The 27607-nt window shown below is 46.4% G+C and overlaps 2 protein-coding genes and 1 non-coding gene across 18 annotated transcripts; 2 read left to right on the top strand and 1 right to left on the bottom strand.

Annotated features, from left to right (window-relative positions):
* The first annotated feature begins 873 nt into the window (after positions 1-873).
* Positions 874-12328, top strand: Tardbp (TAR DNA binding protein). Of its 14 annotated transcripts, none has more exons than NR_174161.1 (8): positions 874-986; positions 2148-2399; positions 5638-5801; positions 6880-7020; positions 8502-8672; positions 9081-9198; positions 10046-10305; positions 11032-11163. NR_174161.1 is itself a non-coding variant. In NM_001011979.3 (7 exons), the coding sequence occupies exons 2-7, from the start codon at positions 2162-2164 to the stop codon at positions 10069-10071; spliced, it is 858 nt and encodes a 285-aa protein (NP_001011979.1). In that variant the 5' UTR covers positions 874-986; positions 2148-2161; the 3' UTR covers positions 10072-11013. The 14 variants fall into 14 exon arrangements, 7 of the variants coding, with proteins under 7 accessions (NP_001011979.1, NP_001386034.1, XP_087404633.1 ...); XR_015619579.1 differs by having other exon boundaries at positions 897-986; positions 10166-10305; positions 11032-12328; XR_015619578.1 differs by having other exon boundaries at positions 897-986; positions 9081-9207; positions 10166-10305; positions 11032-12328.
* Positions 4261-4396, top strand: LOC148006153 (small nucleolar RNA SNORA21). Its single transcript, XR_015621559.1, has one exon. It is a non-coding gene; the product is annotated as a small nucleolar RNA SNORA21 (small nucleolar RNA).
* A 1038-nt stretch (positions 12329-13366) lies between the features above and the next one.
* Positions 13367-27030, bottom strand: Masp2 (MBL associated serine protease 2). Of its 3 annotated transcripts, NM_172043.2 has the most exons (11): positions 26979-27030; positions 26673-26901; positions 26387-26564; positions 25700-25831; positions 23899-24095; positions 23500-23647; positions 21010-21128; positions 17814-17892; positions 15851-15982; positions 15293-15367; positions 13367-14152 (listed from the first exon to the last, which is right to left on the bottom strand). In NM_172043.2, the coding sequence occupies exons 1-11, from the start codon at positions 26981-26983 to the stop codon at positions 13389-13391; spliced, it is 2058 nt and encodes a 685-aa protein (NP_742040.1). In that variant the 5' UTR covers positions 26984-27030; the 3' UTR covers positions 13367-13388. The 3 variants fall into 3 exon arrangements, with proteins under 3 accessions (NP_742040.1, NP_001416833.1, NP_001416834.1); NM_001429904.1 differs by lacking the exons at positions 13367-14152; positions 15293-15367; positions 15851-15982; positions 17814-17892; positions 21010-21128 and adding an exon at positions 21140-22579; NM_001429905.1 differs by lacking the exons at positions 13367-14152; positions 15293-15367; positions 15851-15982; ... (2 more) ...; positions 23500-23647; positions 23899-24095 and adding an exon at positions 25104-25254.
* Positions 27031-27607: the final 577 nt, after the last annotated feature.

Genomic DNA, 27607 nt, shown 5'->3' with positions numbered 1-27607 from the left:
TGGAACCGAAATAAGGAAACCTCCCAATATTTTCTGCTGTAGGATTCATCCTAGTGGGACCTCTTTCTCACGGATATTTCATGCAAGATACTTAATTCTGTGCCTCAGTTTCTTCCCTTGTTGAAAGAGGAGAGTATCAAGAATATCACACAGTCTGCCAGGGCAACATCAACACTCCGGAGCCTGACGATGGGGGAGGAGGAGCCGTGACGAGTTAAAGGGTTACACAGTGACTTTGAGGTCCTTGTCTCTAAAACAGCATTTGGTGGCTAAGCCCAAGGTCAATGGTAGAACACTCGTTTGCCATTCACAAGATTCTGGGTTTTTTCCCCCTAGAGCCGGAGCGTGCTAAAGGGTACTTGGCACAAAGTAGTACCTAGGACAGGGACCATTTTGTAGACCAAAGTTAATGCTTCTATGTCGGAAATTAACAAGCAAAGGCAGGAGACATCGAAGGCTAACCTTTAGACCTAAAACCCAGGGTACTCAGGGAGCCCCACTAGCCCTTCGGCATCCAGCCGGCCCCTGGCTCCGCCCCTTCCCTCCTAGCCCCGCCCATACGCTCCAGTCCCGGCCTACGCTAGTCTCGCGTATTTTCAGCGCGCGCGAGCTCTTCAACTGGGGCCGGCGGTTGGTCGGGCGAAGCCATCTTCCACGTGACGTAGGGGGAACGTAAAGCCTACGAGACCACACTGTTCTTCATTTTTCAGCATTTCGGATCTAGACCCTCTCACTCCTGTATTATTTTCCTCTGTTCTGCACGCCGAAGGGCCTGCTAGTATCCGAGCCGCGTCGAGGATAGAGCGTCTCTGGCGACTCTCGGAGAGCTCCCCTCCTGACAGGAAGCAATTGGGAGAGGCCGAAGGCGGGCGAGGGCGGGAGGCGGCCCTAGCGCCATTTTGTGGGCACGAAGCGGTAGCTCGGCTGTTGTTGGGTTCCTTTCCGTCTTCGATCCTTCGTTGTGCTTCCTAGCAGCGGCCCAGTGGGTGAGTTGCTCGCCGAGGACGGCTTGCGTGCTTCGGGCGCTGCTTTGGGGAGACCTGAGACGACCTGCACCGCTGGAAGGGAGCTATGGAGCGGGGCCTAGTTGGCCTCGCGCCACCGCGTCGTTAGGGCCTAGCGCGGGCGGCAGCCGGAGCGGGGCGCCGGGCCTGCTGGGCTGTGAAGCCGCGGGCGGAAGTCTGTCGCGGCCCCGGCGCCCCAGCAGTGCTAGTCCTTAAAGGTTCTCGCATTTGAGAATTAACCGTTTTCACTATGGGACTTGGACCCACGCGGCCCCACCCGGGGCCTAGTTGAAAGGGCGGGGGTGGGGGAGAAATCAACGTTGTCTGTCGCGCATGGCCTTCTGGGAAGTGGCGGCCTACCTCAAGGAGTATCAGTCGTTGCTCCCTTGACGCCCAAGTTTAGCCAGACCTTTCCGAAAATGAGGAATAGAACTGCGGGGTCTCTGTTCTGAACGTCGGTTTTCGTGCTCCACCGGCACGGTCAAGATTTAGCCAATTGAATGCATTGCTAATTTCTTACACTTAAAGCACGTGCTAAGCCCGATTTAGGCTCTCAGGCTTTAGAATTAATGAAATGAGTTCAGAATAGTCGAAAAATACTGTAGACTGTAATCTGTGCACTCCAGGTAAGAACAGTGTTTGCCAGTGGGGAAAAAATGGGGACAGATACTTAGTTCTTAACACCTTGTTTTTGTCTGGCTTTGTAACCAACAGGCCACATGGTAACACTGTTGCAACTTTAGCACCGGAAGCATATAGTAAGGCCTGAGAAAATGGGTGAACTGTGGCGGGGGTGGGGGGATGGGGGCAGCATCACACCACCACTGGCTTTCTCTGTGTAGTCCTGACCGCCCCGGAACTCTGTAAACCAGGCTGGCTTCGAACTCAAAAATATGTTCCTGCCTCTGCTTCAAAAGTGCTGAGGTTAAAGGTGTGGGTTACTATGCTCGGCAAAAATCACATTTTTTTGTTTTAGAAAACATTTTTTCCTCGATCACCTCACCCCCCCCCCCCAGGGATGACGAAACATTTTTTGGTGGTGCTCTTTTCAGGAAATGGGAAAAAAATAAAGTGGTGTGATAGTAACTAAGTATAAAAAAGATAATTGCTCTGATATTCTTGATCATTTCTTTTTCCTTTAAGAGATTTAAGCAAAGATGTCTGAATATATTCGGGTAACAGAAGATGAGAATGATGAGCCCATTGAAATACCATCAGAAGACGATGGGACAGTGTTGCTGTCCACAGTTACAGCCCAGTTTCCAGGGGCGTGTGGCCTGCGCTACCGGAATCCAGTGTCTCAGTGTATGAGAGGTGTCCGACTGGTGGAAGGAATTCTGCATGCCCCAGATGCTGGCTGGGGCAATCTGGTCTATGTTGTCAACTATCCCAAAGGTTGGTTAATCACTTTGGTTTTGCCATATTACTGGCTATGGTTAGATATGTATGCCATCCTAAGTGAGGCTATAATACCTGGGCATCCATGTTTGCTGGAGAATCCCTGAGGGTTTGGCCTTCCTTGGAAGAATGTCCCCTAGGATCCTGCCCTTTTCACAAACTTTGCTTAGACTAGTCTGGCAGGTCAGCAGTCTAAATAAGTGAAAATTGAAAAGCAGGATTCTTTTTTGAGGAGCATCTATTTAAATGTTAAGCCATCAGAACATAGTCATTGCCAATTTTAGGTGGTTAAAACTAAATGCCTTAAAGATCTGTTTTGTAAAAGAATTTGGCTTAGCCAGTTTTCCTCGAGGCTTTTTTCTTTTTAAGACATATGTGAGCACAGTCTCTGTCTTCACACACCAGAAGAGGGCATGGGAGCCTATTACAGATGGTTTGAGCCACCATGTGGTTGCTAGGAATTAAACTCAAGACCTCTAAAAGAGCAGTCAATGTTAACAGCTGAGCTATCCCTCCAGTTCCTCTCCCCCCCCCCCCCCCCCGACCCAGGGGGACCAAACCCAGGGCCTTGTGCTTCCTAGGCAAGCGCTCTATCACTGAGCTAAATCCCCAACCCCTCTTTTTTGGTTTCTTAAAACAGGATTTCTCCATGGTTAAACTTGATAGCTAAGGTTGACCTTGAACTCAGATCTGCCAAGTGCTGGGTTTAAAGATGTCACCACTGCCTGGCTTTTTCTTGCAGCTGTCTCATCTTTGTCTCATCATTTTAAGATTTATGTTTATTAACATTGTGTTGTATGTGCACCTTGGCACTCTGTACCTGATACAGAATGACATCCGACCTTCTGAAGCTAAAGCTGTATGGTTGTGAGCTACTGTGTGGGTGCTGACATCCAAACCCTGATCCTCAGAAGAGCAACAGCACCAGTGTTCTTTTTTTTTTTTTTTCTTTTCTTTTTTTCCCGGAGCGGGGGACCGAACCGAACCCAGGGCCTTGCGGTTACTAGGCAAGCGCTCTACCACTGAGCTAAATCCCCAACCCCAGCATCAGTGTTCTTAATCTCTTTTTTTCCCTCCTCAAAAAATATCAGTTGCACTAGCCCAAATTTTGAGTTCCTACAGAACTAAAGATTTTCTCTGTTTCTTACTACTGATATTCTTGAAAGTATGAGAAAACTGGGTCTGGTGGTGTACATCTTTGATTCCAGCATTCAAGGGGGCAGAGAGACAAGTGGATCTCAGAAATTGAGGACAGCCAGGACTACAAAAGAGACCCTGTGTTGGGGTTGGGATATGAATGCATGTGAGTTAGTAAATGGTTATTTTTACTATGGTGGTACTGTAACAGTCCTTCCTGTACCTGTAATCCCAACATTTGGGGCTAAAACAAGGATTGTGGATTTGAGGCCAGGCTGGGGTATGGAATGAGTTCAAGACCCGACTGATTTGTATATAGCGGGGAACCAAGGCAGCCCACCAAGTTTGGCCAATATGCAAAGACTGATGTATTTCTAAGAAATTCGGGAACATTTAAAGATGGGATCTTGTTTAGGCTGGGAAAAACTTGGATTTTGCAATGTGCAAATTAAGTCATTGGTTGTGTAGCTCAGTGTTTACCCTGAATTAAAAGGGTACTGGTGTAGGTTGGGAGTGTTGGCACATACTTGAAATTAAAAATCAGAAAGCTCAGGTAAGAGGACTATGGTGGCTATAAAGTTGAGGTACTATGTTGAAATGAACAGGGGCTGAAGGTTAGAGCTCAGTGGTAGATTGCTTTGTAGAGAATCTTGTGTATTGTATGGATGCAGCGCCCATCAATTAAAGCTGATTGGCCTGTAGCTAAGACAGGAAACAGAGTCCCCTTTTAAAAGCACTCCGTGGGCCTTTTGCTAATGACCTGCTGAGCCGTCAAGAAGGGGCAGAGTTAAAACACCACTTTTGGGTGAAGTGGCAACTTGTTGTGTTGTTTAACTTCAATCAGTGATGTGACAAGATACAAAAAAAAAAAGGACAGGAAATAGAAAGTGCAGCATCCAATAGGGAAAAGGATTGGGGGCAGGGGTGGTAGAGAAGGCATGAGAGGGTTGGGCGCCCACAAACAGGAAGGAAAAGACTGAGCATGGCGCATGAGCAGAGGTGACCTGCCATGTGTGGCAGAATTTAGAACAAACAGTATTGTTAAGTTATAAACCAATCAGGGAACAGCCAAAGCTTATGGCCAAGGCATTTGTAATAATATTTTAAGTCTGAAGATAGTCCAGGAACTCAACTTCTACAGTGCTTCCCTGGCATGTAGTTTGAGATAACATACTCCTGTAATAATCAGGGGGATGAAGAGGGGATTCTTTGACCAGTTTTGTTGGTGTAATGAGACCCCCATCTCCATTAAAAAAGCAAATGTCATTTAATTCTTTAACCTGAGATCTAGGCCTGGGATCTCATTTTGTTATTTTTACTACAAAATTTCTATTGCTGAAAGATTGGAGAGCACAGAAAACAGTTTACATGTAGAAAGACATGTTTCCTTTTTTAATTTAAAGATTTATATGAGTATACACATGTGCATCAGAAGAGGGTTGTGATCCCTTAGTTATATATTTTAATACCACAAAATTAAATGTTCTTATTTTGATACAGCTTTTGAGAAAGATACCATGCATGATTACAGTCTTGCATAATTTCAAAACCTGATTTAGTAAAAACACTTGCAGAGCAAACCTGGCAACCTTATTAGCTCTGAAACCCACATAAAAGACAGTCACGGTGCTATTAGAGGCTCACGAGCCAGCCAGCCAAGGGAAGGGTGCGAGGTACCAGGAACAACAGCAGGCCCTGCTTCACCAGACAGAAGGCGAGAATCTGCTTACAGATGTCCTCTCCTACACTGACACATTCCACTATGTATGCAGAATCAGTTCTCGGTAAAAGATGCAAAATTCGATTGGGAGTACCGCCCATTTGTGCCAGAAAATCACTCTGCCATTTGAGCTACATTCAGTCCTTAGAGGCTTACTGAAGTTTCCAGTGTCTTCACTGCTCATAGGTTGAAGTGGAAGTACTCTTTTGTTGTTGAGATGGAAGACAGGGTTTCTTTGTGTTGCTTTGGCTGTCCTGCAACTTATTCCATAAGCATAGGGCTGAGCTTGAACTCTCAGATCCACCTGCCTCTGCCTCCTGAGCACTGGGATTAAAGTCCTGCTAAACACAATTTGTGTTTATGTTTTGCTTTGTTTAGATAACAAAAGGAAAATGGATGAGGCGGATGCTTCCTCTGCAGTGAAAGTGAAAAGAGCAGTCCAGAAGACATCTGACCTCATAGTGTTGGGTCTCCCCTGGAAAACAACAGAGCAGGACCTAAAAGACTACTTCAGTACTTTTGGAGAGGTTCTTATGGTTCAGGTAAACTTTGTCCTGCTTTATAGGGTTTTGTTCTATGTATGTTTTGCTTGATTGTGAGTCTTGTGTTTAGAACTTGCTCTCTTGGAGGCCAAGAGAGCTTCAAGTTTCAGAACTGAATTGCAAAAGGTTTTGTGCCAGCATGTGGGTGCTGGGAATCAAAAACACTGGTCAGAATCACTGAGCCATCTCTCCCACCCTCATAAACAACTGTTCTTTATCCAGGAGTGAGCACTGCTGTGTATGTCTGCCATCTTTTTATCAATCTGGTTTTCCAGACAGGTTTGTGGGTTTTTTGTTTTGTTATCTTTCCCTGTGTGGCCCTGGCTGATCAAAAACTGTCTCTGCCTCCTTAGTGCTGGGATTAAAGGGATGCCCCCCACTGCCTGGCTTTGTGCAGCCTAAATGTGCATTGGTGTTTCACCTGCGTATATGTCTGTGGGTGAGGGTGTCAGATCTTGGAATTACAGGTAGTTGTGAGCTGCCATGTGGGTGCTGGGAATTGAACATGAGTCCTGGAAAGCATAATTTAGTGCTCTTAACCACTGAGCCATCTCTAGCACCATGAGTTCGGACAGTTTAATGTTTTTTTTGTACAGTGTTGATAGGGTGCTGAAAGTAAGTAAAATTTGGTTTTGTGTGTATACTGTATATTGTCAGGAACTGTTGTATGAAGGTTTAAAGCAGTGGTTTGCAAACAACTTTCATGGGTCGAATATCATGTTCACATCACAGTGTCAAAATTACAGTTATAAAGTAACAGTGAAAACTTGGTGGTGGAGATCACAAAGGATTGCAGCATTATGTATGGAATGTCTAGAACTACTGCATTAAATGGAAATAGGTTATATTAAAGGAAAATTTTTTTCTTTCCCCATGTTAAATTGTAACCAGATTTGCACTCATTTTAAACCTTTGTCGTGCAGTGGTTTGGTATGTAAAGGAGTCCTTCTCTGCTGTGGTTTGCCTTGACCTAACTTACGTTTGCCAAGTACCTACTACCTTCAGTTGAGCCATTCAGACGTTTTGTGGGGGTGGGGAGACAACTCTGATTGGCTGTGTGTGTGGTGTTTCTTCCTAGGTCAAGAAAGATCTTAAAACTGGTCACTCAAAAGGGTTTGGCTTTGTTCGATTTACGGAATATGAAACTCAAGTGAAAGTAATGTCACAGCGACATATGATAGATGGGCGATGGTGTGACTGTAAACTTCCAAATTCTAAGGTATTTTGTTCTGTGTTTTGGTTGGGTGGTTGGTTTGGTTTTTGAGATGGTTTCTCTGTAGCCCTGGCTGTCCTGGAGCTCACTTTATAGACCATGCTAGCCTCAAACTCAGTTCTCAAACTCAGTTTTGCCTGCCTGTGTCTCCCGAGTGCTCAGATTAAAGGTGCCACCCTGCTTACTTAATGTTGGCTTTTTTTTTTTTTTTTTTAAGATTTATTCATTTATTATATAGAAGTACACTGTAGCTGTCTTCAGATACACCAGAAGAGGGCATCAGATCTCTTTACAGATGGTTGTGAGCCACCATGTGGTTGCTGGAAATTGAACTCAGGACCTCTGGAAGAGCAGTCGGTGCTCTTAACCGCTGAGCCATCTCTCCAGCCCCTTAATGTTGGTTTTAATGTTCTGGGAAACTTAGCATCCAGTGCTTTGCTGGGCAAGCACTTGACCACTTAGCTACATCCCCAGCCCAAACTTACCCCAAGCAAGCAAATAGGACTTACTTGGAACATTGTGTTTTGGATCAAAAGTATACGTTCATAAAACTGCATTTGGATTGAGGAGACAGTTTTATTTGGTCAGTTAGTAAAGGGTTTGATCCCAGAACACTTTTTTATTTATATTGAGACAGGGTTTCTCTCTGTAGCCCTGGTTGTCCTGAAACTCACTGTGTAGACCAGACTGACCTCAACTCAAGAGTTCACCTCCCTCTAACTTCCAAGAATTGGGATTTAAGGCATGAACTATTGCACCTAGCCAGATCCAAGTTTGGGGGTTTCTTTTGTTTGTTTTTCTCTAAGAGCTGGATGTGATAGCATGTACTTGTAATCCCACCCCTGGAGAGAGAAGGGGAGGCAGGTGAATCCTTGTAGCTTGCTGGCCACTGGTCTAGCCAAATTACAAGGTTCAGTGAAAAGTCCAGGATGGTGAGGGGTGACTGACAGCATTGATTTCTATCCTGTGTGTAAAACAAGTTAAATTTAAAATGGCCTGGTGCTACATCCCTGTAATTCTCAAACATGGGAAATAGAAACAGGAATGGGTTCAAGATTGGTCTTACATATCCAGTTTAAGGGCATTCTAGGGTACATGAGAACCTGTCTGAAATTCTGAGGAATGAGGATAGGGAAGGTGGCTGGGCGACAAATAGTATTTGTTGCTCTTGGAGAGGATTGATTTCATTTTCAACACCCACGTGCCAGCACACAACTAACTACAGTTTGAGGGGCGATCTTTGCTGACCTTAAAAGGCAGCACATACGCACTTGGTACAGGTAGGTAGGTACATGAAAGCAAAACACTTTTTTTAATTCCAAGAGACCAGTCTTGTCAGTATACACCTTTAATCTCAGCACCAGGAGGCGTGTATAGGCCAGGCAGTGGTGCACAGTGAGACCTTGTCTTTAGAGACAAAAACACCCAAGGTGGGGGGACTTACGCACTGATTACTTATATATCTCCTATTCCCTTCTTTTGACCAGCAAAGCCCAGACGAGCCTTTGAGAAGCAGAAAGGTGTTTGTTGGACGTTGTACAGAGGACATGACTGCTGAAGAGCTTCAGCAGTTCTTCTGTCAGTATGGAGAAGTGGTAGATGTCTTCATTCCCAAACCATTCAGAGCTTTTGCCTTTGTTACCTTTGCAGATGATAAGGTATTTTTCTTGTTGATTTATTTGTTCCAGGGCTGGGAATATATCAGTTTGGTGCTACTATATGTGTCCAGTGTGCTGAGCTCCGTCTCCAGCACTAAATGATAAGTGGCTTGTTCCAGCTGATTGCCACCCTCCCTTCCATGGGATAGAGTAGCTTTAGATAGTGCAAGATGCCCTTCAGATATTTTTCATTATTTGGACTTTGGGGCTGTTACATGTCTTTTAAATTACAAATAACTACCATTAACATTACTATAGCTAAAGGTTGCTGATTGGGTTTAAGTGGAGTTAGCGTTAATCGCCTATTTTTCCTCTTACTTAGTTGGGTTATTCTAAGCTTTGGTTTTATTGCTCTGTTGGTGTCCGAGTCGGTGGTCTAATCGTCAGTTACATTCTTGTATCTTATAGGTTGCCCAGTCTCTTTGTGGAGAGGACTTGATCATTAAAGGAATCAGCGTGCATATATCCAATGCTGAACCTAAGCATAATAGCAATAGACAGTTAGAAAGAAGTGGAAGATTTGGTGGTAATCCAGGTGGCTTTGGGAATCAGGGTGGGTTTGGTAACAGTAGAGGGGGTGGAGCTGGCTTGGGAAATAACCAGGGTGGTAATATGGGTGGAGGGATGAATTTTGGTGCTTTTAGCATTAATCCAGCGATGATGGCTGCAGCTCAGGCAGCGTTACAGAGCAGTTGGGGTATGATGGGCATGTTAGCCAGCCAGCAGAACCAGTCAGGCCCATCTGGGAATAACCAAAGCCAGGGCAGCATGCAGAGGGAACCAAATCAGGCTTTTGGTTCTGGAAATAACTCTTACAGTGGTTCTAATTCTGGTGCCCCCCTTGGTTGGGGGTCAGCATCAAATGCAGGATCAGGCAGTGGTTTTAATGGAGGCTTTGGCTCAAGCATGGATTCTAAATCCTCTGGCTGGGGAATGTAGGTGGGTGGGGGTGGTTAGTAGGTTGGTTGGTAGGTTAGGTAGGTTTAGAATGGTGGGATTCAAATTTTTCTAAACTCATGGTAAGTATATTGTAAAATACATATGTACTAAAATTTTCAGATTGGTTTGTTCAGTGTGGAGTATATTCAGCAGTATTTTTGACATTTTTCTTTAGAAAAAAGAGGGAAAAACTAAATGAATTTTATAAGTTTTGTTATATAAAGGGTTAAAATACTGAGTGGGTGAAAGTGAACTGCTGTTTGCCTAATTGGTAAACCAACACTACAATTGATCTCAGAAGGTTTCTCTGTAATATTCTATCATTGGAATTGTTAATGAATTCTTTGCATGTTCAGAGTAGAAACCATTGGTTAGAACTACATTCTTTTCTCCTTATTTTAATTTGAATCCCACCCTATGAATTTCTTCCTTAGGAAAATCTCCATTTGGGAGATCATGATGTCATGGTGTTTGGTTCTTTTGGTTTTGTTTTTAACACTTGTCTTCCTTCATATACGAAAGTACAATATGAAGCCTTCATTTAATCTCTGCAGTTCATCTCATTTCAAATGTTTATGGAAGAAGCACTTCATTGAAAGTAGTGCTGTAAATATTCTGCCATAGGAATACTTCTGTCTACATGCTTTCTCATCCAAGAATTCGTCATCACGCTGCACAGGCTGCGTCTTTGACGGTGGGTGTTCCATTTTTATCCGCTACTCTTTATTTCATGGAATCGTATCAACGCTATGAACGCAAGGCTGTGATATGGAACCAGAAGGCTGTTTGAACTTTTGAAACCTTGTGTGGGATTGATGGTGGTGCCGAGGCATGAAAGGCTAGTATGAGCGAGAAAAGGAGAGAGCGCGTGCAGAGACTTGGTGGTGGAAAATGGATATTTTTTAACTTGGAGAGATGTGTCCCTCAATCCTGTGGCTTTGGTGCGAGAGTGTGCAGAGAGCAATGATAGCAGATAACTAACGTACGAGTGTTTCTGCATCAGAGGACATCCACGTCTGTTGGAAGACTTTGAGTTTTGTTCTTAGGAAACCCACAGTAGCTGAATGTGTTAAGTGAAATACTTGTACTTCCCTCCCCTCTGTCAACTGCTGTGAATGCTGTATGGTGTGTGTTCTCCTCTGTTACTGATCTGGAAGTGTGGGAACGTGAACTGAAGCTGATGGGCTGCGAACATGGACTGAGCTTGTGGTGTGCTTTGCAGGAGAACTTGGAAGCAGAGTTCACCAGTGAGCTCAGGTGTCTCAAAGAAGGGTGGAAGTTCTCATGTCTGTTAGCTATTCATAAGAATGCTGTTTGCTGCAGTTCTGTGTCCTGTGCTTGGATGCTTTTTATAAGAGTTGTCATTGTTGGAAATTCTTAAATAAAACTGATTTAAATAATATGTGTCTTTGTTTTGCAGCCCTGAATGCAAAGAATTCATAGCAGTTAATTCCCCTTTTTGACCCTTTTGAGATGGAACTTTCATAAAGTTTCTTGGCAGTAGTTTATTTTGCTTCAAATAAACTTATTTGAAAAGTTGTCTCAAGTCAAATGGATTCATCACCTGTCATGCATTGACACCTGATACCCAGACTTAATTGCTATTTGTTCTTGCATTGTCCAAAGTGAAAGTTTTTCTTTGGGTTATTCTGTTTTTAATCTAGTTTTTCTTAAGTCTGGGTGACCGCACCTAAAATGGTAAGCAGTTACCCTCCTGCTTGTTCTGAGTGCCTCTGTGCATTTACGTGGCTGTGGGAGTCCCCGCTGGGGAGTCACCTTTTAAAATAACTATTTGGGAGAGAGGGCAAAACAGTTGACTGTTTTCAAATGCTGTGCAGTAGAGCATATTGATGGAAAAGAAGGGGGTGATAAGCACCTTTCTGTTTGGGATTTGAAAAGTGGAATTAATTGCAATAGGGATGAAGTAGAAGAAACCAAGAAACCATGTGCCTGAAATCCATTAAGAAGCCTGATAGCTTTAAGAACTAGTAGGGTGGGTTGTCTTATCTGTGGCAGTCTTAAGTGAGGTAGGCTCCTACCCTCCTGAATGTGGGGGTTGTAGTGATGAATAAATATGCTCACAAAACCAGATTAGACTGTCAATGCATTGTTAAGAATGTAAAAGCAATAATACATTGATTATTGTACTTTTCCTGTAACTACTGAGAACTGAGGGGCTCCTTTTCTAACTGGAAGAATGTGACAGTTTTGTGTTGGTAGTTTCCCTAACGCCCTTACCTAAATAGACTATGATAAATAGGTTTGTCATTTTGCAAGTTGCGTGTTTGAAAATTTTATATCCTTTAGAGACTTGTTATGAACACATTGTTTCATTATACAGTATCCTCTGTAAAAGGATCGTGAGTTATTGTAAATTTTTTTCTCTGCATCTAAACCTGCATGATTTCCAAACCCTGTACATCTGAATTTTGCATTTTAGCACTTGCACTATTACTCAGCAGCAGTAACATGGTAACATTAAAATGGTTTTCGGGGACCTCCAAAGACTAAAACTGGCAAGCCGTCCAGGAGTCCTGGGGTAAGTTACTTGTCAATGGCATGGTTTTGATCCCTTTTTTGCACTTGTTAAAGACTTACTGGTCATAGAAGGCTTTCAGTGTTGAGTAGCCTTTTGTTTAACATGTTTATGGTATGACATAGCTGTAGATAGTTACTTGCCATAAATGAAGTTTTAGAAATAAACTACTTGGCAAAGATTTGTTTTCGAAAGTCTGGTCATCAAAACGCGTTCATTCCTTAAAAATAATGAAAGAGAACTCTTTGAACCTCGGTTGAATAAAAGGTTTTCTTGCCACCAACAGTTAGTGTCTGAAGTCTTACTGGAAAAAAAACATTTCTATATCATGACAATGCTAGGGAGTTAAAGTGACTGCTATGGGAAGATGCAGTGTGGCATTTTCATCTTTTAAAATGTGAGTCTCCAGCTGGGCGTGATGGCCCATGCTTTTCATCCCAGAATTTGAGGCAGGTAGGAGTGAGCTGTAGGCCCGCTATTGCTCCATCATGAGGGAGGGATGGAGGGAGGCCCTGTCTTAAAAACTGTTGCAAGAGGCAAGTAAAATTAATCATGACATTTAAGGTTAAGTCAGCATCTTAGCAGAAGAGCAGTTTATTTCATGATGAATTACTAGTTTTGTTACCACATAAGAGGATGACTATACTGTGTAGTTAGGTTTTGCTTCCCTGTGCCCAAATAGTTCGTGCTCACCTAGGAAAAGTGGGCTGGGTCTAGTGAAATACCTGTTCCAGCTTTTGAAATGGATTCCTAAATTGCCTTTCTGAAGGGTAAAATAGTGACTGTTTTTGTTTCCCACTCTTTTATGGTGTGGGTTTTATAATAGCTTGTCTAATGATGTGAAAGCCATACCTGCTTTCAGTTTACCTTCCAAAAGGAGTTTCTCAGGTATTCTAGAACCAGTACTGGTACACTCTGTAAAAGCACTTTCTGAGCTCATTAAGACCAAATGTACACTGGGAAAATGCACAACAAGCCCTTTGTCAGCCAGGTGTGGGGACGGCCAGTATGAAATAAGTAGGTTGTAGGGCGTCAAGTACAAATTGACTTAGTGAGCCTGTGTGATTGGTAAAGCACTGTTGTGTTGAACACAAGTCAGAGCTGACACATTGGCAAGTGTTCTTGAACCTGTAATGACCTCATCTGCTTCAGTTTGGTGTTAGGTTGTCCATTCTCAGGTTTGTAGGCTTCCTGGGTACTTAACAGATACAAGAAACAATTTACTAATTGGAGGATGCAAATTAGAAATTATTTATTATGTTCTCAATCCAGGGAATATAGTTCGTGACTTTCGTGTAGACCCCATACTGTTCTGACCCCCCACAGTTAATAGAACCCCAGGAAACTATTCCTCCCACAAACCATCTCTGTGTTTCATTGTCTAGAAACACTAATGCCCCTCCGCTGTCACCTCTGCAGCTGTCCTTGCCACCGGCGTCTAGGCCAGCACAGAGCATGTTAACAGTCACTTTTGCTCCTGGGTAGGGCTGCTTTGTATACGCAGTAGCACATTTTTGGTGGTCAACAATTGGTATGTCCACAAACATTAGGTTTCTAGCAAGAAACCCCTTCTGGGTTAACCCCCAGCCAGCCACAGTTCCAACGAAGTCTGTTTTCATTAAGGATGCAGCTTCTTTTCTTGGTAGACAAATCGGCATGATGTTTCTGTTGATTGTGACTTTGTTCTTGAGTTTAATCAGTGCTATATCATTGTCAAAACCAGCTCCGTGAGTGTAGCCTTCATGGATAAAGACAGCCTCTGGCCAGGCTTGAGTGTAATGAGGGGAGAGCCTTTTGAGGATGCCCATGCGGATGTCCAGGGAGGACATCGCCTCTGTTTTCCCATATACAGCATGAGCCGCTGTTAGGACCCAGTCGTCATGTATAAGAGCACCTGCTGCTGTAGTTTCACCCAGTAACAAGACTTGCCAAGGAAAGTCACCAGGCTTTGCAGGCTGTCCTCCAATTATACGGCCTCCTGAAGTGTGTGTGGACAGTCCACAGACTGAGGAAAAAAAATTTGGTGTCAGCCTAAACGTACACCCCACAAATTGATAGGAATGAGGTCATTCTATCCCCCCCCTTTTTTTTCTTTGGAGGTGGGGACCGAACCCAGGGCCTTGAGCTTGCTAGGCAAGCACTCTACCACTGAGCCAAATCCCCAACCCCTGAGGCCACTCTAAATAGTATATAAAGAACTGAGATGTCCTTGTTTGACCTGGTTATCTCCTTGTAAAGATCAGTAACAGACCTCACAGGTTATGTTTTGCTAAAAGAAAAAGGGAGTCTAGACAGGAATTATTTGCAGGAAGACATGACACTGCAAAGAGGCAAAGGGCAGGATCCCTCACCATACTGTGTGCTGCTTTTTTAGCTTACTAGGAATTCTGAGGAAACGGGAACTATGATTTACAAAATGACTTTTGCCTTTGAATGTAAAAGTTTAGATTACAGTGTTGCAGCAATAGCCAAGGTGCTTCTGGTTCAAAAATTGGTTGAGCCATCCAAACCCTTTTACCATGCATTGCAAGCTGAGTGCTCAGAAATGCAACGTCTGTTCCTTATTGTGGTTGTGCACTTTGATTAAAACTGAGAAGCAGCATGTCAGCCAAATCCAGGGCTAGAAAACTAATTTAAACCAGCTAACATGGGGGTAATGAGTGTATTATTACCTTTCAATTAAAAAAAGCATTCTCAAGTATTGTTGGAGCCAATTCTGGTAAAGAAATTTAAGTACTATTAAAAGGCAAATTGCATTAATGTTTAAAAATCTAGATGTCGTTGAAAACAATTGCTTAGGGAAATAATGAAGTTATTAGCTTTGGGGTTTAATAGCATTTTTACAGAGAAGAAAAGTAACAAGAGTTCGTGGTTATAAATGTGTAAATGGTTTGAGATAATTTAAGAAATCATTTAATTTTTTTATGCTTGCCTAGTTACGAGGTCAAAAGCAATCCGGTGCATGATGCAGCCCACACCTAACTTCCATGTGGGAAGGGGTGATGTGAGCCAGCACACTGTTGGGGAGCACTAAGCCAGCCTAAGCCAGCGGCTGGGCTTCCTTCTTGCCTCCCCACCTAGGCCCTGCCTATTGTCTGCAGCTACTCTGTCAGTTATGAATCTCTTTTATAAATGCGTCCATTACCAGGCTTGCAAACCGGGAGGGATTTTTCTCCTTTGGAGCTCGTCCAGAATCCATCAGCCTCACACACATATTTACCTGCAAGTCATTGGAAAAGCAAAAATGTTTAGCTCTAGTTGTCATTTGCTTGAACAACCCCTTGAAAAATGTTGATTCTTGAGCATCCGTGGTGGGGAGAGGTGTGTGAATAACCATTTTACATGATTTCATAAATAGGATCTGCATTACCATGTTTGCTTGCAAAGTGGAAACCTTTTAGATGTGTAACTTGAATATGTATCAAGATCTCAAGTGCTTAATGATAAGGTTTTGACTTGTTAAATTAAACCGTTTGGAATATATTGTGTGTTTGTAGTAGTCATTTACTAGATAGGATCTGTTTTCAGATTCCTGTAAATTGACATTAAAGTCACTTTAACTGTAATATTTCACTTAGCACATGGGAGAAAGGCCTTTTAATTCTTTGTCTCCTTTAGCCTAAAAGGCTGGTTCAAGTTTAGATTCTACCTTAAGGGCTCAAGTTCCATATACCACCCATCCCTCCTTGAGGAAGGTACTTACCATTGCTGCTCATTGTGTAGAAAGTCTCTTCACAGCTGTACTGAATCACAGCTTTGTAGGTGGTCACTTCAGGGCCTGTGATATAGTCCACGTGGCCATTGGGTAGGTCATCGGGAGGGCCACAGTCAATAACTAGTAAAGAGATTGGAGGGGATCCCTTTGTACCTGGAGCTGATAGTAGGAAGGTCTGTGCAGTGGAGATAGTGACCTTGTGGGGACTTGGCTAGCACAGATGAACACCACCACCTCGTGTGTCTCTGGGACCAGTAAGCCTGGAAAGCCAGGTGGGCCTTACACTGCTACGTAATCCATGGTACTAACGCCACCCACCCTAAAAATAACTTGGCTTGTGAATAACTCAGCTTGGTGAAGGAGCATCACACCTGCAGAGCAGGGAATTCAGAAGCACTCAAACCGCATGCAGGAGACCATGGGACAAAAGCCAGTGGCAGACTTGTTTCTATGATCCTTTAAACAACTTGCTCTGTAGGGGTTGGGGATTTAGCTCAGTGGTAGAGCGCTTGCTCAAGGCCCTGGGTTCAGTCCCCAGCTCCGACAAAAAGAAAAGAAAAAAAAAAAAAACTTGCTCTGTAGAAACTCTGAGGGTGTTGATTGTTTTGGGGTTTGTGCTTTTCATCTGCAGTTTGTGTTTGAGACAGGATCTCTCTGTAACTGGCTATTCTAGAACTCTAGATCTACCTGCCTCCACCATCTCACTCAGGTGCGGTTTGTGTTGTGGCTGCCCAGCACCTGTACAGCAAGCAGTGGCAGACTCTGGTCCAGGCCACTGAGTGCCCACATACGTCAGACCCAGCTCCCTCTGCATTTTTACCCCAAAAGAACTAGTAAATCATTGATGAGGAAGTAGATTTGTAAAAATATTTAAGTTCCTCATGGGATTGTTTTACAGAAGTACTATAGTGTATAACCTATGTGCACAGTCAAAGGTATGTGCTAGCACCCAGTGGAAGAGGTGCTTCATGAGTGCCAGGCAGACGAGGCCACCAAGCAGCACTCCAGACTCTTAGTGGTAGTCGGTGCAGCTGGGTAGAAGGCTTTCATTGTCTGGTTCCGAAGTTCGTTCATATTCTCTCTCTCTCTCTCTCTCTCTCTCTCTCTCTGGTTCCAAAGTTTGTTCATATTCTCTCTCTCTCTCTCTCTCTCTCTCTCTCTCTCTCTCTCTGGTTCCAAAGTTCGTTCATATTCTCTCTCTCTCTCTCTCTCTCTCTCTCTCTCTCTCTCTCTCACACACACACACACACTTGTAGTTGATGGAGTACTAGGTGTTTCTTGAGAAATTCCTATTAGTTTTCAAAGTGCGCCATTATCCTTGTACATGTGCTAGACAGGTGTATACACTGCGCAGGGCTCTCTTCCCATCCTGGTGGCCTGTGTGTGCATGCTCACTGGAGGGTTATAGCTGGAGAAAGCCTACACAGCAGCATATTTTCCTGTGGGGTGATTAGAATTAAAATGCTCAAACTTCTTTTCTCCCCTACATTTTTGGAACTCAAGCCCTAGTAAGTGAGTTCATTTGGCAGGGGAAGTGGAAATGACTAAAGAAGCCTCAGCAGTGTTAGTAGGGGGACTGGGGACATAACCCAGTGGGAAAGTGCTTTGTGAGTATAGGTACCTGAGTTCAGGTCTCCAGCCCTCCAGACTTGGCAATGATCTTTTAACTAAGATCCTTGGGACTGGTAGAACAGAATGTCAGGTTCCTGCTAACCCACTGGTTCTCAACCTGTGCTGCCACCCCTTGGGGGTTGCCTGTGACCCTCAAAACAAATTTTCCATAAAATAGCAACTAAAGTTGTCTGATTGGAGTCACTACAATGCGAGCTATGTTGAAGGGTCATAGCTTAGGAAGGTTGAGAACCACTGCTCTAAACCTCTGTGCACATGAAGGGACAACACATGGTACGGGCAGCAGTAAGGAAAGGGGATTGTCACCATATGACCATACTGCTGCACTCTGGTATCGGCCGGTCCCAAGATCCATCTTTCTGACAGACAGCAGTGAATGACTTCAGGGGGACAGAACCCTAAAGAGGAAATTCAGAAAATGAACTGTGATAACATCAGGACACTCCCCCAGAACAGCGCTCCCAAGTCAGGGCAGCAACAGGGGAAGGCCTGCGCTTAGACCTATGACCCAGCTGCCTTGCTTAGTGCTTTGCAGCAAACTGCCCTGCTGGTTTATGTTACCTGTACCATTTACTTCTGCTTTGATTGTGGTGGCCTTTTCTACATAAATAACTGTACTGCAATCCTGCTGTCCAGAACACACAGTGTTGGGCTGGAAGTCCTTGTTGGTGTTTTCTTCTCATTTGTCTCCTGAGAGTAAGGGGTTAGCTCTAGACCCTTCCACCGTTCATTCTTAGGAAGCTCTGCTGCCCTGGAACTCTGTAGACTAGGCTGGCCGGACTAGTACTTACCCACCTCTGCCTCCTGAGTGCTGGGATTAAAGGCCTGTATTATCTCACCCCTCACCCTCCTTAAAAGATTTGTTTTGTGGGTTTGATGTTTAGCTTGTGTGGGTTTCTGTGTACCATGCGTATGCCTGGTGTCAGAGGTGGTCTTAAATCTCAAAACCAGAGTTGGGGAGTTGTGAGCTGCCATGTGAGCTCTGGGAACTGAACTCCAGTACCTGCAAAAATGGCAAGTGTGTTTGAGCACTCAGTCACCTCTCCAACCCTTTCCCATCTCTATATGAAAATGGAAAATAGGCCTTTGAAGTAGCTTTGTAGAAAAGTAAGTTGACTGCCAAGTCTGACAACCTGAGTTTGATAGACCTGGAACCTACGTGATAAAGAGAAGCCAGAAGCTGTCCTCTGACCCCCACACACCGGTGTGGGTGCAGCTTCTCAACTGTACCCACCCCATCCCAGACCCCGCCCCAACAGGAAAAGTGCCAGTGTTTGAGAAAAACTGGAAGATTAGTCAAACATTAGCCAAGTGTGGTGGCATACACCTTTAATCCAAGGCCTGTGGATCTCTGAGTTTGAGGTCAGCTTGGTCTGCATAGTCCCAAGAGAGAAAGCAAGCATTAATGGAAGAGGGAGCCATTTGCAAAATCAAGGGATATAAACAATGAATGAAGGGGTTGGGGATTTAGCTCAGGGGTTGGGGATTTAGCTCAGTGGTAGAGTGCTTGCCTAGCAAGCACAAGGCCCTGGGTTCGTTCCCCAAGTCCGGAAAAAAAAAAAAAAGAAAGAAAAAAACAAACAATGAATGAACGTTCACAATGAAGGAACGCACCACTAGCAGGCTGGAGAGGTGGCTCAGAGGTTAAGAGCACCAGCTGCTCTTTCAAAGGTCCTGAGTTCAATTCCCAGCAACCACATGGTGGCTCACAACTCATCTGTAATGAGATCTGATTCCCTCTTCTGGTGTACAAGTGTACATGCAGGCAGAGCTCTATACATAAAAAATCTTTAAAAAAAAAAAAAAAGTGCCACTAAAACTGAGCTGATGACACATGCATCGTACATTAATACCTGTAGTTGGAATCAGGAAAAGGTCGTGCCCAGCTATAATAGCAAGTCCAAGGCTTGTACTATCTTTTTAAAGACTTATTTTATGAAGCTGTTTCAAAACAATGAGTTTGTGATCTTGCAATCCAAGGAACAGTTGAAAAGAGTCTGAACAGAGTTTTTCGAGGTAGGACTCCCTCATTCACCCAACATGGGCTGGACTCCATTTTGTCATTCTGGGGCTATTGCTTTCTACTACTGGGATTCAGTGACAGTTTTGAAGAACACAAGATGAGTTAATCTCTTACCTGTGCTCGTGAAGCAGCACGCTAAGCAGTTTTTAAAATTATATTCCTTCTCCCTTACCAGTGAGCACTATTTATAACTCTGCAAGATGTACTGTTTCCAGGGCTGTCTCACTTTGTGGGCTCAGGGCCTGCTCCTTGGGAAGGTTGTCAGCTGACCAGGGAAGACTTAATGTAACAGGAAGAGCTATGCAGAGCTCATGGGGGCAAGCTGAGCACGCTCCTTTCTGTTGTTTCAGCCACTTTACAGAGAGCTGCTGCTGCCGTGTGCAGATGATCAGAAGTCCTTTTAATGACTAGCCCTCTAAAAGAGTGGTTACACCAGACAGTGTGGGGTGTGCTGGCTGAGTGAGAGAGAGCTCACTTAGCACATGTGAGTAGTTAGCACCGAAAAGGACTTTCAGCTGAGTGTGACCATGCACCACTACAGTCCCAGCACTGAAGAGACTGAAGAAGGAAGTCATGAGTTCAAGGTCACCCTGGGCTACATCTTAAATTACTGTCTTTAAAAAGTAACAGCTGGGGCTGGAGAGATGGCTCAGCGGTTAAGAGCACTGACTGCTCTTCCAGAGGTCCTGAGTTCAATTCCCAGCAACCACATGGTGGCTCACACCCATCTGTAATGGGATCCAATGCCCTCTTCTGGGGTGTCTGAAGATAGCTACAGTGTACTCACATATATGAAAATAAACGGGGCTGGGGATTTAGCTCAGTGGTAGAGTGCTTGACTAGCAAGTGCAAGGCCCTGTGTTCGGGCCCCAGCTCTGAAAAAAAAGAAAATTAAAAAAAGAAAGAAAATAAACCTTTTCAAAAAGATGTGGGTTTAAGACAGGATTGGGCTGGAGAGATGGCTCAGTGGTTAAGAGCACCCTACTGCTCTTCCAGAGGTCATGATTTCAATTCCCAGCAACCACATGGTGGCTCACAACCATCTGTAATGGGATCTGATGCCCTCTTCTGGTGTATCTGAAGACAGCTACAGTGTACTCATATTTAATAAGTAAAATAAATCTTTAAAAAAAGGGGGGGGGGGCTGGAGAGATGGCTCAGCGGTTAAGAGCACCCGATTACTCTTCCAGAGGTCCTGAGTTCAATTCCCAGCAACCACATGGTGGCTCACAACCATCTGTAAAGAGATCCGATGCCCTCTTCTGGTGTATCTGAAGGCAGCTACAGTGTACTTATATATAATAAATAAATAAATCTTAAAAAAAAAAAAAAAAGACAGGATCCTCCCACCCCACACGCACAATTCCCTATAGTCATTTTTCTTTGTTTTTTGTAAACTTACTACTTTGTTTTTCTGCATAGGTACTTCCTGTTTTCAATTCTCCTCTCAAAACCATCCTGGTCATAGGCACTTAGTTTTTTAGTAACTCACTTGCAGAAGCTCGAAGCCAGTCTTGCAGAAGACAGAAAAGCTGTCCTTCAGGACATACGTGGCTTGCACAGGTGAAATGTGACCATTAGGTGGCGCCGTTGGATCAGGGCAGGGCTGTGCTGTGCAGGGGAAACAGGCTTATTGTTTCTGTCTGTAACAGCCGAATCTGAAGTTAGTAACCTGCATTTTTAGTTTATAAATGAAACAAGGCAGAGAGCGCCTGTCTCAAAGATGGTGGCCATCCAAGCATTTAACACCAAAGGCAAAACTAAGCTAAATCATCTGCACAAATCGACTTGTGTCTTGCTGGGTGTGGTGGTGCACACCTTTATTCCCAGCACCTAGGAGGCAGAGACAGGCGGATCTCTGTGAGTTCAAGTCCAGCCTGGTCGACAAAGTGAGTCCAGAACAGCAAGACTCCTTTCTTTGTCCATGACTCAGCTACAGGTAGGTGAGAAAGCTGGATTCAGAGCTGGAGAGATGCTACAACAGTTATGAATACTGCTTTCCAGAGGACTCCAGTTTGGATCCCAGTACCCACATCAGGTAGCTTACAACCACATGTAACCCCAGCTCCAAGAGATCTGACCTTTCTGTCCTCAGCATTTGTACACACGAGGCAGACAGACATCTTTTGGTTTTCTGCTGTGTCCTTGTCTGCCCTGGAACTTGAACTGTAGATCAGGCTGTCCTTGAACTCACAGAGTTCCACATGCCTTTGCCTCTTGAGTGCTGGAATTAAAAGCATTTGCCAGTTCTGTCCTGCTAACACGCTTTGTTAAGAAAACTAGGAACCAGGTACGGTGGCACACACCTTTGATCCCAGTACTTGGGAGGCAAAAGCAGGTAAATGCTTTTTTTTATATAATTTTTTTTAAGATTTATTAATTTTTTGGGGCTGGGGATTTAGCTCAGTGGTAGAGCGCTTACCTAGGAAGCGCAAGGCCCTGGGTTCGGTCCCCAGCTCCGACAAAAAGAACCGGAAAAAAAAATTTATTAATTTTTTATTTATACAAGTACACTGTCACTGTCTTCAGACACACCAGAAGAGGGCACCAGCTCTCATTACAGATGGTTGTGAGCCACCATGTGGTTGCTGGGATTTGAACTCAGGACCTCTGGAAGAGCAGTCAGTGCTCTTAACCGCTGAGCCATCTCTCCAGCCCAAAAGCCGGTAAATTCTGTGAGTTTGGGACAAGCATGGCCTACAAAGTGAGTTCAAGGACAGCCAGTGCTATTATGCAGAGAAACCCTGTCCTGAGACACCACTGCTTTGTGTCCTCCCACCTCCTCCCCCCCAAAAAATCAGATATCCCAGAATGATGGAATGTCTATGCCAGGAAGATTATACATGTGGTTTGAAGCCAAGAGTGTCACTTCTAGGAAAAGAGCAAGACAGATGAGTAACAATGTTGATGTCCCACTCTGAGCTCCCACCCCCATTTTACTCTACTACATGCTTGACTCAAAGGCCGTGCCACAGCGACTTCATTTCCCCTCTGGACTGAGAGCAGATGCTGTTCGGACCCTGTCCTCCGCACTTAGTATTTTTGACAATTTTCTTCTTAATCTGAAGGTTGAGCACAGAGCCATGCAGGCTGGTCAGGCTCAGTGCCACTGAGCTGCACCTTTGCCTGTCTTAGTACATATCTGAAGAGTAAAGATGATTGGGTGCTGAGCGGTGACGCAGAAGGGAGCATGGACCTGCTATCCAAGGACTTGGGCTGAGGCAGGAAGATCACAATTTAAGGCCCACTAGAGCTATGAAACAAGTTCGGGCCCACCTGACCTATAGACTTGGACCCTAATTCAAAATACCAGAATTGAGGAAAGAGGGAGGTTGCCTAGGTAAATGGCTGACTGGGTAAAGGGGGGGAAGGAGGAAGGGAAAATGGTTGCTATTTCCTGGTCAATGTGTTAGCATTTTGTCCAAGGTCCACCCCCACGGTTACCTGGCAAGAGCCAGGTAAGTCTGACACTATAAAAGGGGCTGATTGCCCCATCCCTACTTTCTTACTCTTGCTCTCTCTTTCTTACCCTCTTCCCTCTTTGTCCCTTCTCTCCCCATTTCTCCCCCCCCCTTCTTTCCATGTGCTCATGGCTGGCCTCCTCTCCTACTCCCCCCCCTGCCCCTTCTACTCTCTTAACTCCCCTCCCCATGCCCTGAATAAACTCTATTTTACCATTGTGTGGCAGGTCCCTCAGGGGAAGGGATGTCTCAGCATGGGCCTGCTGAGGCACCCCCTTTCCTCAGACCTCCATAGAACATAATCCCCCCTCTCCTTATCTTTTATTAATAAAACATGGGTGCCAGGACATGATGTGTTTATCTTTCTATAAACACATCACAAGGACCATCACTAAACAGACAACCCTACTCAATCTGGGCTCCCTTCCAGGCCCGCTAGGAGTCCAGTGCTATGTAGTTTGCTGATACTGCCTGAGGGACGGGAACTGTTTCTCTGCCTGGATGGAGGGCCATTTGCTCACCTGTGCTTGTGTAGTGTATCTTCCAGCCTGTGTGGTTCCCTGACTCGTCGGTGGTAAAGGTAATGGTCACCTTGTTGCTGTCAGTTTCAATCCTGGGGGGCAGCGTCTTCCCACAAAACGGGCCGTATTCCCTCTTGTCTGTTTGAATCTGAATAAAGAGACTCTGAACCCCCGGGCCTGCTGCAGGGTTCTAGCCCGAGATAGATGGAAGCAAAGTAGCTCAAACTGGCTTGGGCACGCTGGGGACAAAAGGTGGGGTACCCTCATGCTGAAGCCACAGCCTGGCTTAGACCTCCCCCTCCAGAACAAGGCTGAGTGAGGTTCACTAGAGGACAGACATAGGGGGCAGTTGTTGAGGGGAAAGAGCTGTGTGGCAAGGCAAGAATGCAAGAACCAGACCTTGAGGGAGTCGTAGGGGCACTGGGCTTCAGGGTGCATCTCCACATCAAAGGACTCCACGAAGTCCAGGGTGATACTGAAGCCTTCCTCCAGGCGGATGTTGTAGGCGCAGCTGGAGAGTTTGGGGTATGGCTGTGGGTACTCAGGGCTACTGAGAAAGCCAGACCTCCCAGTGAACACCTGGCCTGAACAAAGGGCTGGGAAGAAAGAGGGTGGGATAGCGTGGCTTGGCTCCCGGCAGGGCAACACTGGGGCATTAGGACCGCCTGGGACATCTGTATCCTGGACTTGGTCAAGACTTGGCAATCTGCAGAGGCAGTCGAGGACCCCAGCTCCTACCCCAATGATGCTGCAAGGCAGCGCCCCAGACCTTAGCTGAAGTGATCGCCGTATTGGGTAGTTTGCTGGGTCAGAGCCACAAAACGGTTGAGAGCAAAGGAAGGGGGGCCAGAGGGAGGCAGGCCACCTCCCCACTGTCCTTAGGTCCCTAGGAATCCAGGGAATGGAGGAGGAGTTCCCTTGAACTGAGTGAGGATTTCTTCTGCTCTCAGATCACTCCAGTGGCCAGCTCAGCAGTTCCCAAGTGAATCCACAAGAGGGCTTTCACCTATATCTGGCAGGGACCAGCTCAGAGCCCTGGATCCTGACCAGGCCTTTCCCACGCCTTCCCTGTCCTTAGAAGTGGCCCTTCCTGGAGAAGGTTTAGGGCAGTTTATGTCACCAGTATGCACACAGTCGCCCTCCTTTTTGAGCTGCCAAGCTGTCTTGTTGGCAGAGATCCGACTTCATTTCTGCTCCCTGCCTGTCTGCCTGCTCAGGGAGGGACAGGCTAGGAGGAGGGCTTATGGAACTGAAGGCTCTCCATACCAGCAGAGAGTACACCCCGGATGCAGGGCGACTAGCCTGATCCCTCAGTAACACCCCCTTTGCTCTCTGTGCTGAATCAAGCTCCCCAGGGTTAGAGAACAAAGACCTGCGGTGACCTATGAACAAGAACTGGCTACCGAGTCCTGAGATCAGCCTCAGGGGACCGGGGGGGGGGGGGGGACGGGGGGACGGGGGGCGGGGGCGCATCTCCCTGTGTGAGCTCAGGGAGTTCCTGCATCCGGGCTGTGAGATGAGGATTAAATGAGGGGACACCCAGGATGCTCTAGTGCCCTCCAAGCCCATCACCCCAACCCTGGCAAGAGACACAGAGCCACAGTGGAAGTGGAGGCAGGTTTATTGTCTGGGAAAGGTGAATGGGTGCTGGCAGCCACTCCAGCCTGACAGAGCTGAGTCGTGTGGGCATGTATTGACTGGTGTCTGACTCACTGGGGTGGGCAGGCTGGAGCGAGGGAGGTTAGAGGCTCTGCTCTGGAAGAGAGATGGGGTGGGGGATGCATCAGGAAGACTGAGGAGAGAAGGACCAGGGCAAAGGAGCAGGAGACAGGTTAGAGGAGCCGAAGGGTTCAGCTGCTGGGGTCAGGAAGCATGGTCTGAGCCCATCCACACTCCTCTACCTTGAGGCTCTGTGGTAGACTGGAAGCTTAAGGCGTGCCTGGCTCAGCCAGAGATACCAGTCTACCTAGGAACCACCCAGAAGGAAGAGGCAATTGGCTGGTGGAACCAGAGGTTCCAAGAGTAGGGACAGGGGATCAAAGTACACCATCGGAGGGAGGGTGGGGGGGCAGGGAGAGGAGGAATTAGACATGCTAATAGCGTTGGAAGGAACAGAAGAGCCGGGGCCTCCTGGGCAGAACAGCTCCTGCTTTGGTAGCTGGAGTAACCTGGTACAGATGGGATGCCCCTCCCGCCTCACCTGAGCAGGTATGCTTGTTCTGGTGCAGAATGTAGCCCACTCGGCAGGAGCAGTAGTAGCCGCCCAGGTAGTTGTGGCAATAATGGTCACAAGGGACTGAGTCTCCCAGGGATGTTCTGCATTCATCCACATCTAGGGGACAGGGGACAGGCAGGCGGGAAGGAAAGAGATGGAACAGAGAGCTTGGATTTTGGTGGCCCACTACAGGAGGCCTGTGGCTTGACAATTCACAGGCCCGGGGCCAGAGCTGCAAGCAGTGCCCTTGCTAAACTTAGCATCCTACTCAAGCCAGCCAGGCAGAGGAGGGAATGGCCCCATCGGTCCAGTGGCAACCAGGTAGAAGATTGTGCTCGAGCAGAAAGGTTAAGCCACTTGCCTGAGGCCACACCGACAGTCTCCTTCAGGGACCAGAGTGTACAGTTAAGCGGAACGCCACGTACCGACAGGCTGAGGCCTGTGCAAGCTCTGGTAACCTGATGGGTGCTCTGTGGTATCACTGCATCCTTAGCAGTGACCAGGTACACCCATGACGGCAGGCCGTGGCAGGACCCACCCACCTTTCCTGTTGGTTTAACCTGAATCCAGAACCCCAGGAGAGGTGGGAAGCAAGAGACCCAAAGATGGGGACAGGACAGACAAGACAGCCAACCAGCTGCATCTGGGCTGCCTGAGCCCAGCCCTGCTCACCCTCCGCTGCATAGAAGGCCTCAAATCCTGTGAATGGCTTCTCATTGGAGTAGTCGGAGTGGAAGGTGACCTTTAGGCTGGGACCCAGTGAGTAGAAGGTGTCATTGCCAGGTGCCCGCTCAGTATCTGTACTCTCCTGCCCACACAGCGTGGCTAGCACCTTGGTCCCTGAGGTCAACTGTAGGGTTGGGGGTGAAGGGAGGGAAGGTTAGAACCAGGCTGCCCTCCCCACTGGCCAGCCTTTGCCATGCCTCACAAGACCCCAGCCGAGCACCCTGCCAGGTACCTTGACAAAGTCATACTCGCAGCGGTAAGAGAGTTCCAGGTTGAAGTGGGTGAAGTAGAGGCGCAGGCGGAAGCCAGGGGGTGCAGTCAGCGTCCAGGATCGATCCTGATGGTTGCCATACTTCTCTGGGAAGCCAGGGGACACCAGGCGCCCGAATACAGGCTCAGGCCACTTGGAGCCCAAAAGTGTGGCCACCAAACTCCAAAGCAGACCCAGGACGATCAGTAGCCTGTGGGCAGAGGAGTGACGTGAGGGCCCAAGCTAAACTTGTTCTGCTCCCCCAGAAGCTATGGCTCGCCCACCCACCTCATGGTGTGCCACCCAGCTCTGCAGGTCCAGCGCCTGTCACCTTTGACCTGTTTGTCCAGCACCAGGCCCCACCCCCAGCCCCACCCCCAGCCTCCAAACCCAAGGATTCTGGGAACCTACCCATGGCTCATGTCTGCTTCCCTTCCAGGCAGGAATATTTGGTGACTTTGAAAGCCAGAAGCTTGGCCCAGACCACAGCCTGGTAGTAAAACTTAACTGTACCCTCACCCACCCTCAGCACTTCCTTCCTGGTGGGACCAGGAAGGCCTGGTGGGCCAGAGTCTCAACGACGAAGTGGACAGCCTAAGATCCCCACCCCCAGCCCCAACTCAGGGAGAGGCAGAAGAACTAATCTAAGAAAACTCCTGAACAAGAGGAAATGGAACACCCACGGGGTAGAAGACAAGCCACGGCTACATTGGGAACATGGGGGGTGGGCACAGGTGGGAGAAGCATCTTGCAGGGGACTTCTAAGCCCAAAGCTCCTGGCACTGGTGCGCATTGCCCATTCAGAGGTAAAAGTATTCATTTCAGGATCCTTCTATTTGGCCCTGACAGGCTTTGAACTGTGTAGACCAGCCTCAAACTTGTCTAATCCTCCTGCCTCTGGCTCTGGAGTGCTGTGG

The sequence above is a fragment of the Rattus norvegicus genome, chromosome 5 (genome assembly GCF_021556685.1).
Source record: "Rattus norvegicus strain SHRSP/BbbUtx chromosome 5, alternate assembly SHRSP_T2T, whole genome shotgun sequence".
NCBI lineage: Eukaryota > Metazoa > Chordata > Mammalia > Rodentia > Muridae > Rattus > Rattus norvegicus.
Note: the sequence above shows the minus strand (reverse complement) of the source record. Positions and strands in the feature narration are given on the sequence as shown.

Bases quoted from the DNA above. Each gene is read 5' to 3' on its own strand.
- Tardbp (NM_001399105.1), top strand. From the start codon at position 2,162: ATGTCTGAATATATTCGGGTAACAGAAGATGAGAATGATGAGCCCATT. The intron at 5,802-6,879 runs GTAAACTTTGTC...GTTTCTTCCTAG, and splicing joins GAGAGGTTCTTATGGTTCAG to GTCAAGAAAGATCTTAAAAC. The intron at 7,021-8,501 runs GTATTTTGTTCT...TCTTTTGACCAG, and splicing joins GTAAACTTCCAAATTCTAAG to CAAAGCCCAGACGAGCCTTT.
- Masp2 (NM_172043.2), bottom strand. The intron at 25,832-26,386 runs GTGAGCAGGGCT...CCTGTCCCCTAG, and splicing joins GGCCTTCTATGCAGCGGAGG to ATGTGGATGAATGCAGAACA. The intron at 15,368-15,850 runs GTAAGTACCTTC...AATGACTTGCAG, and splicing joins CTACACAATGAGCAGCAATG to GTAAATATGTGTGTGAGGCT.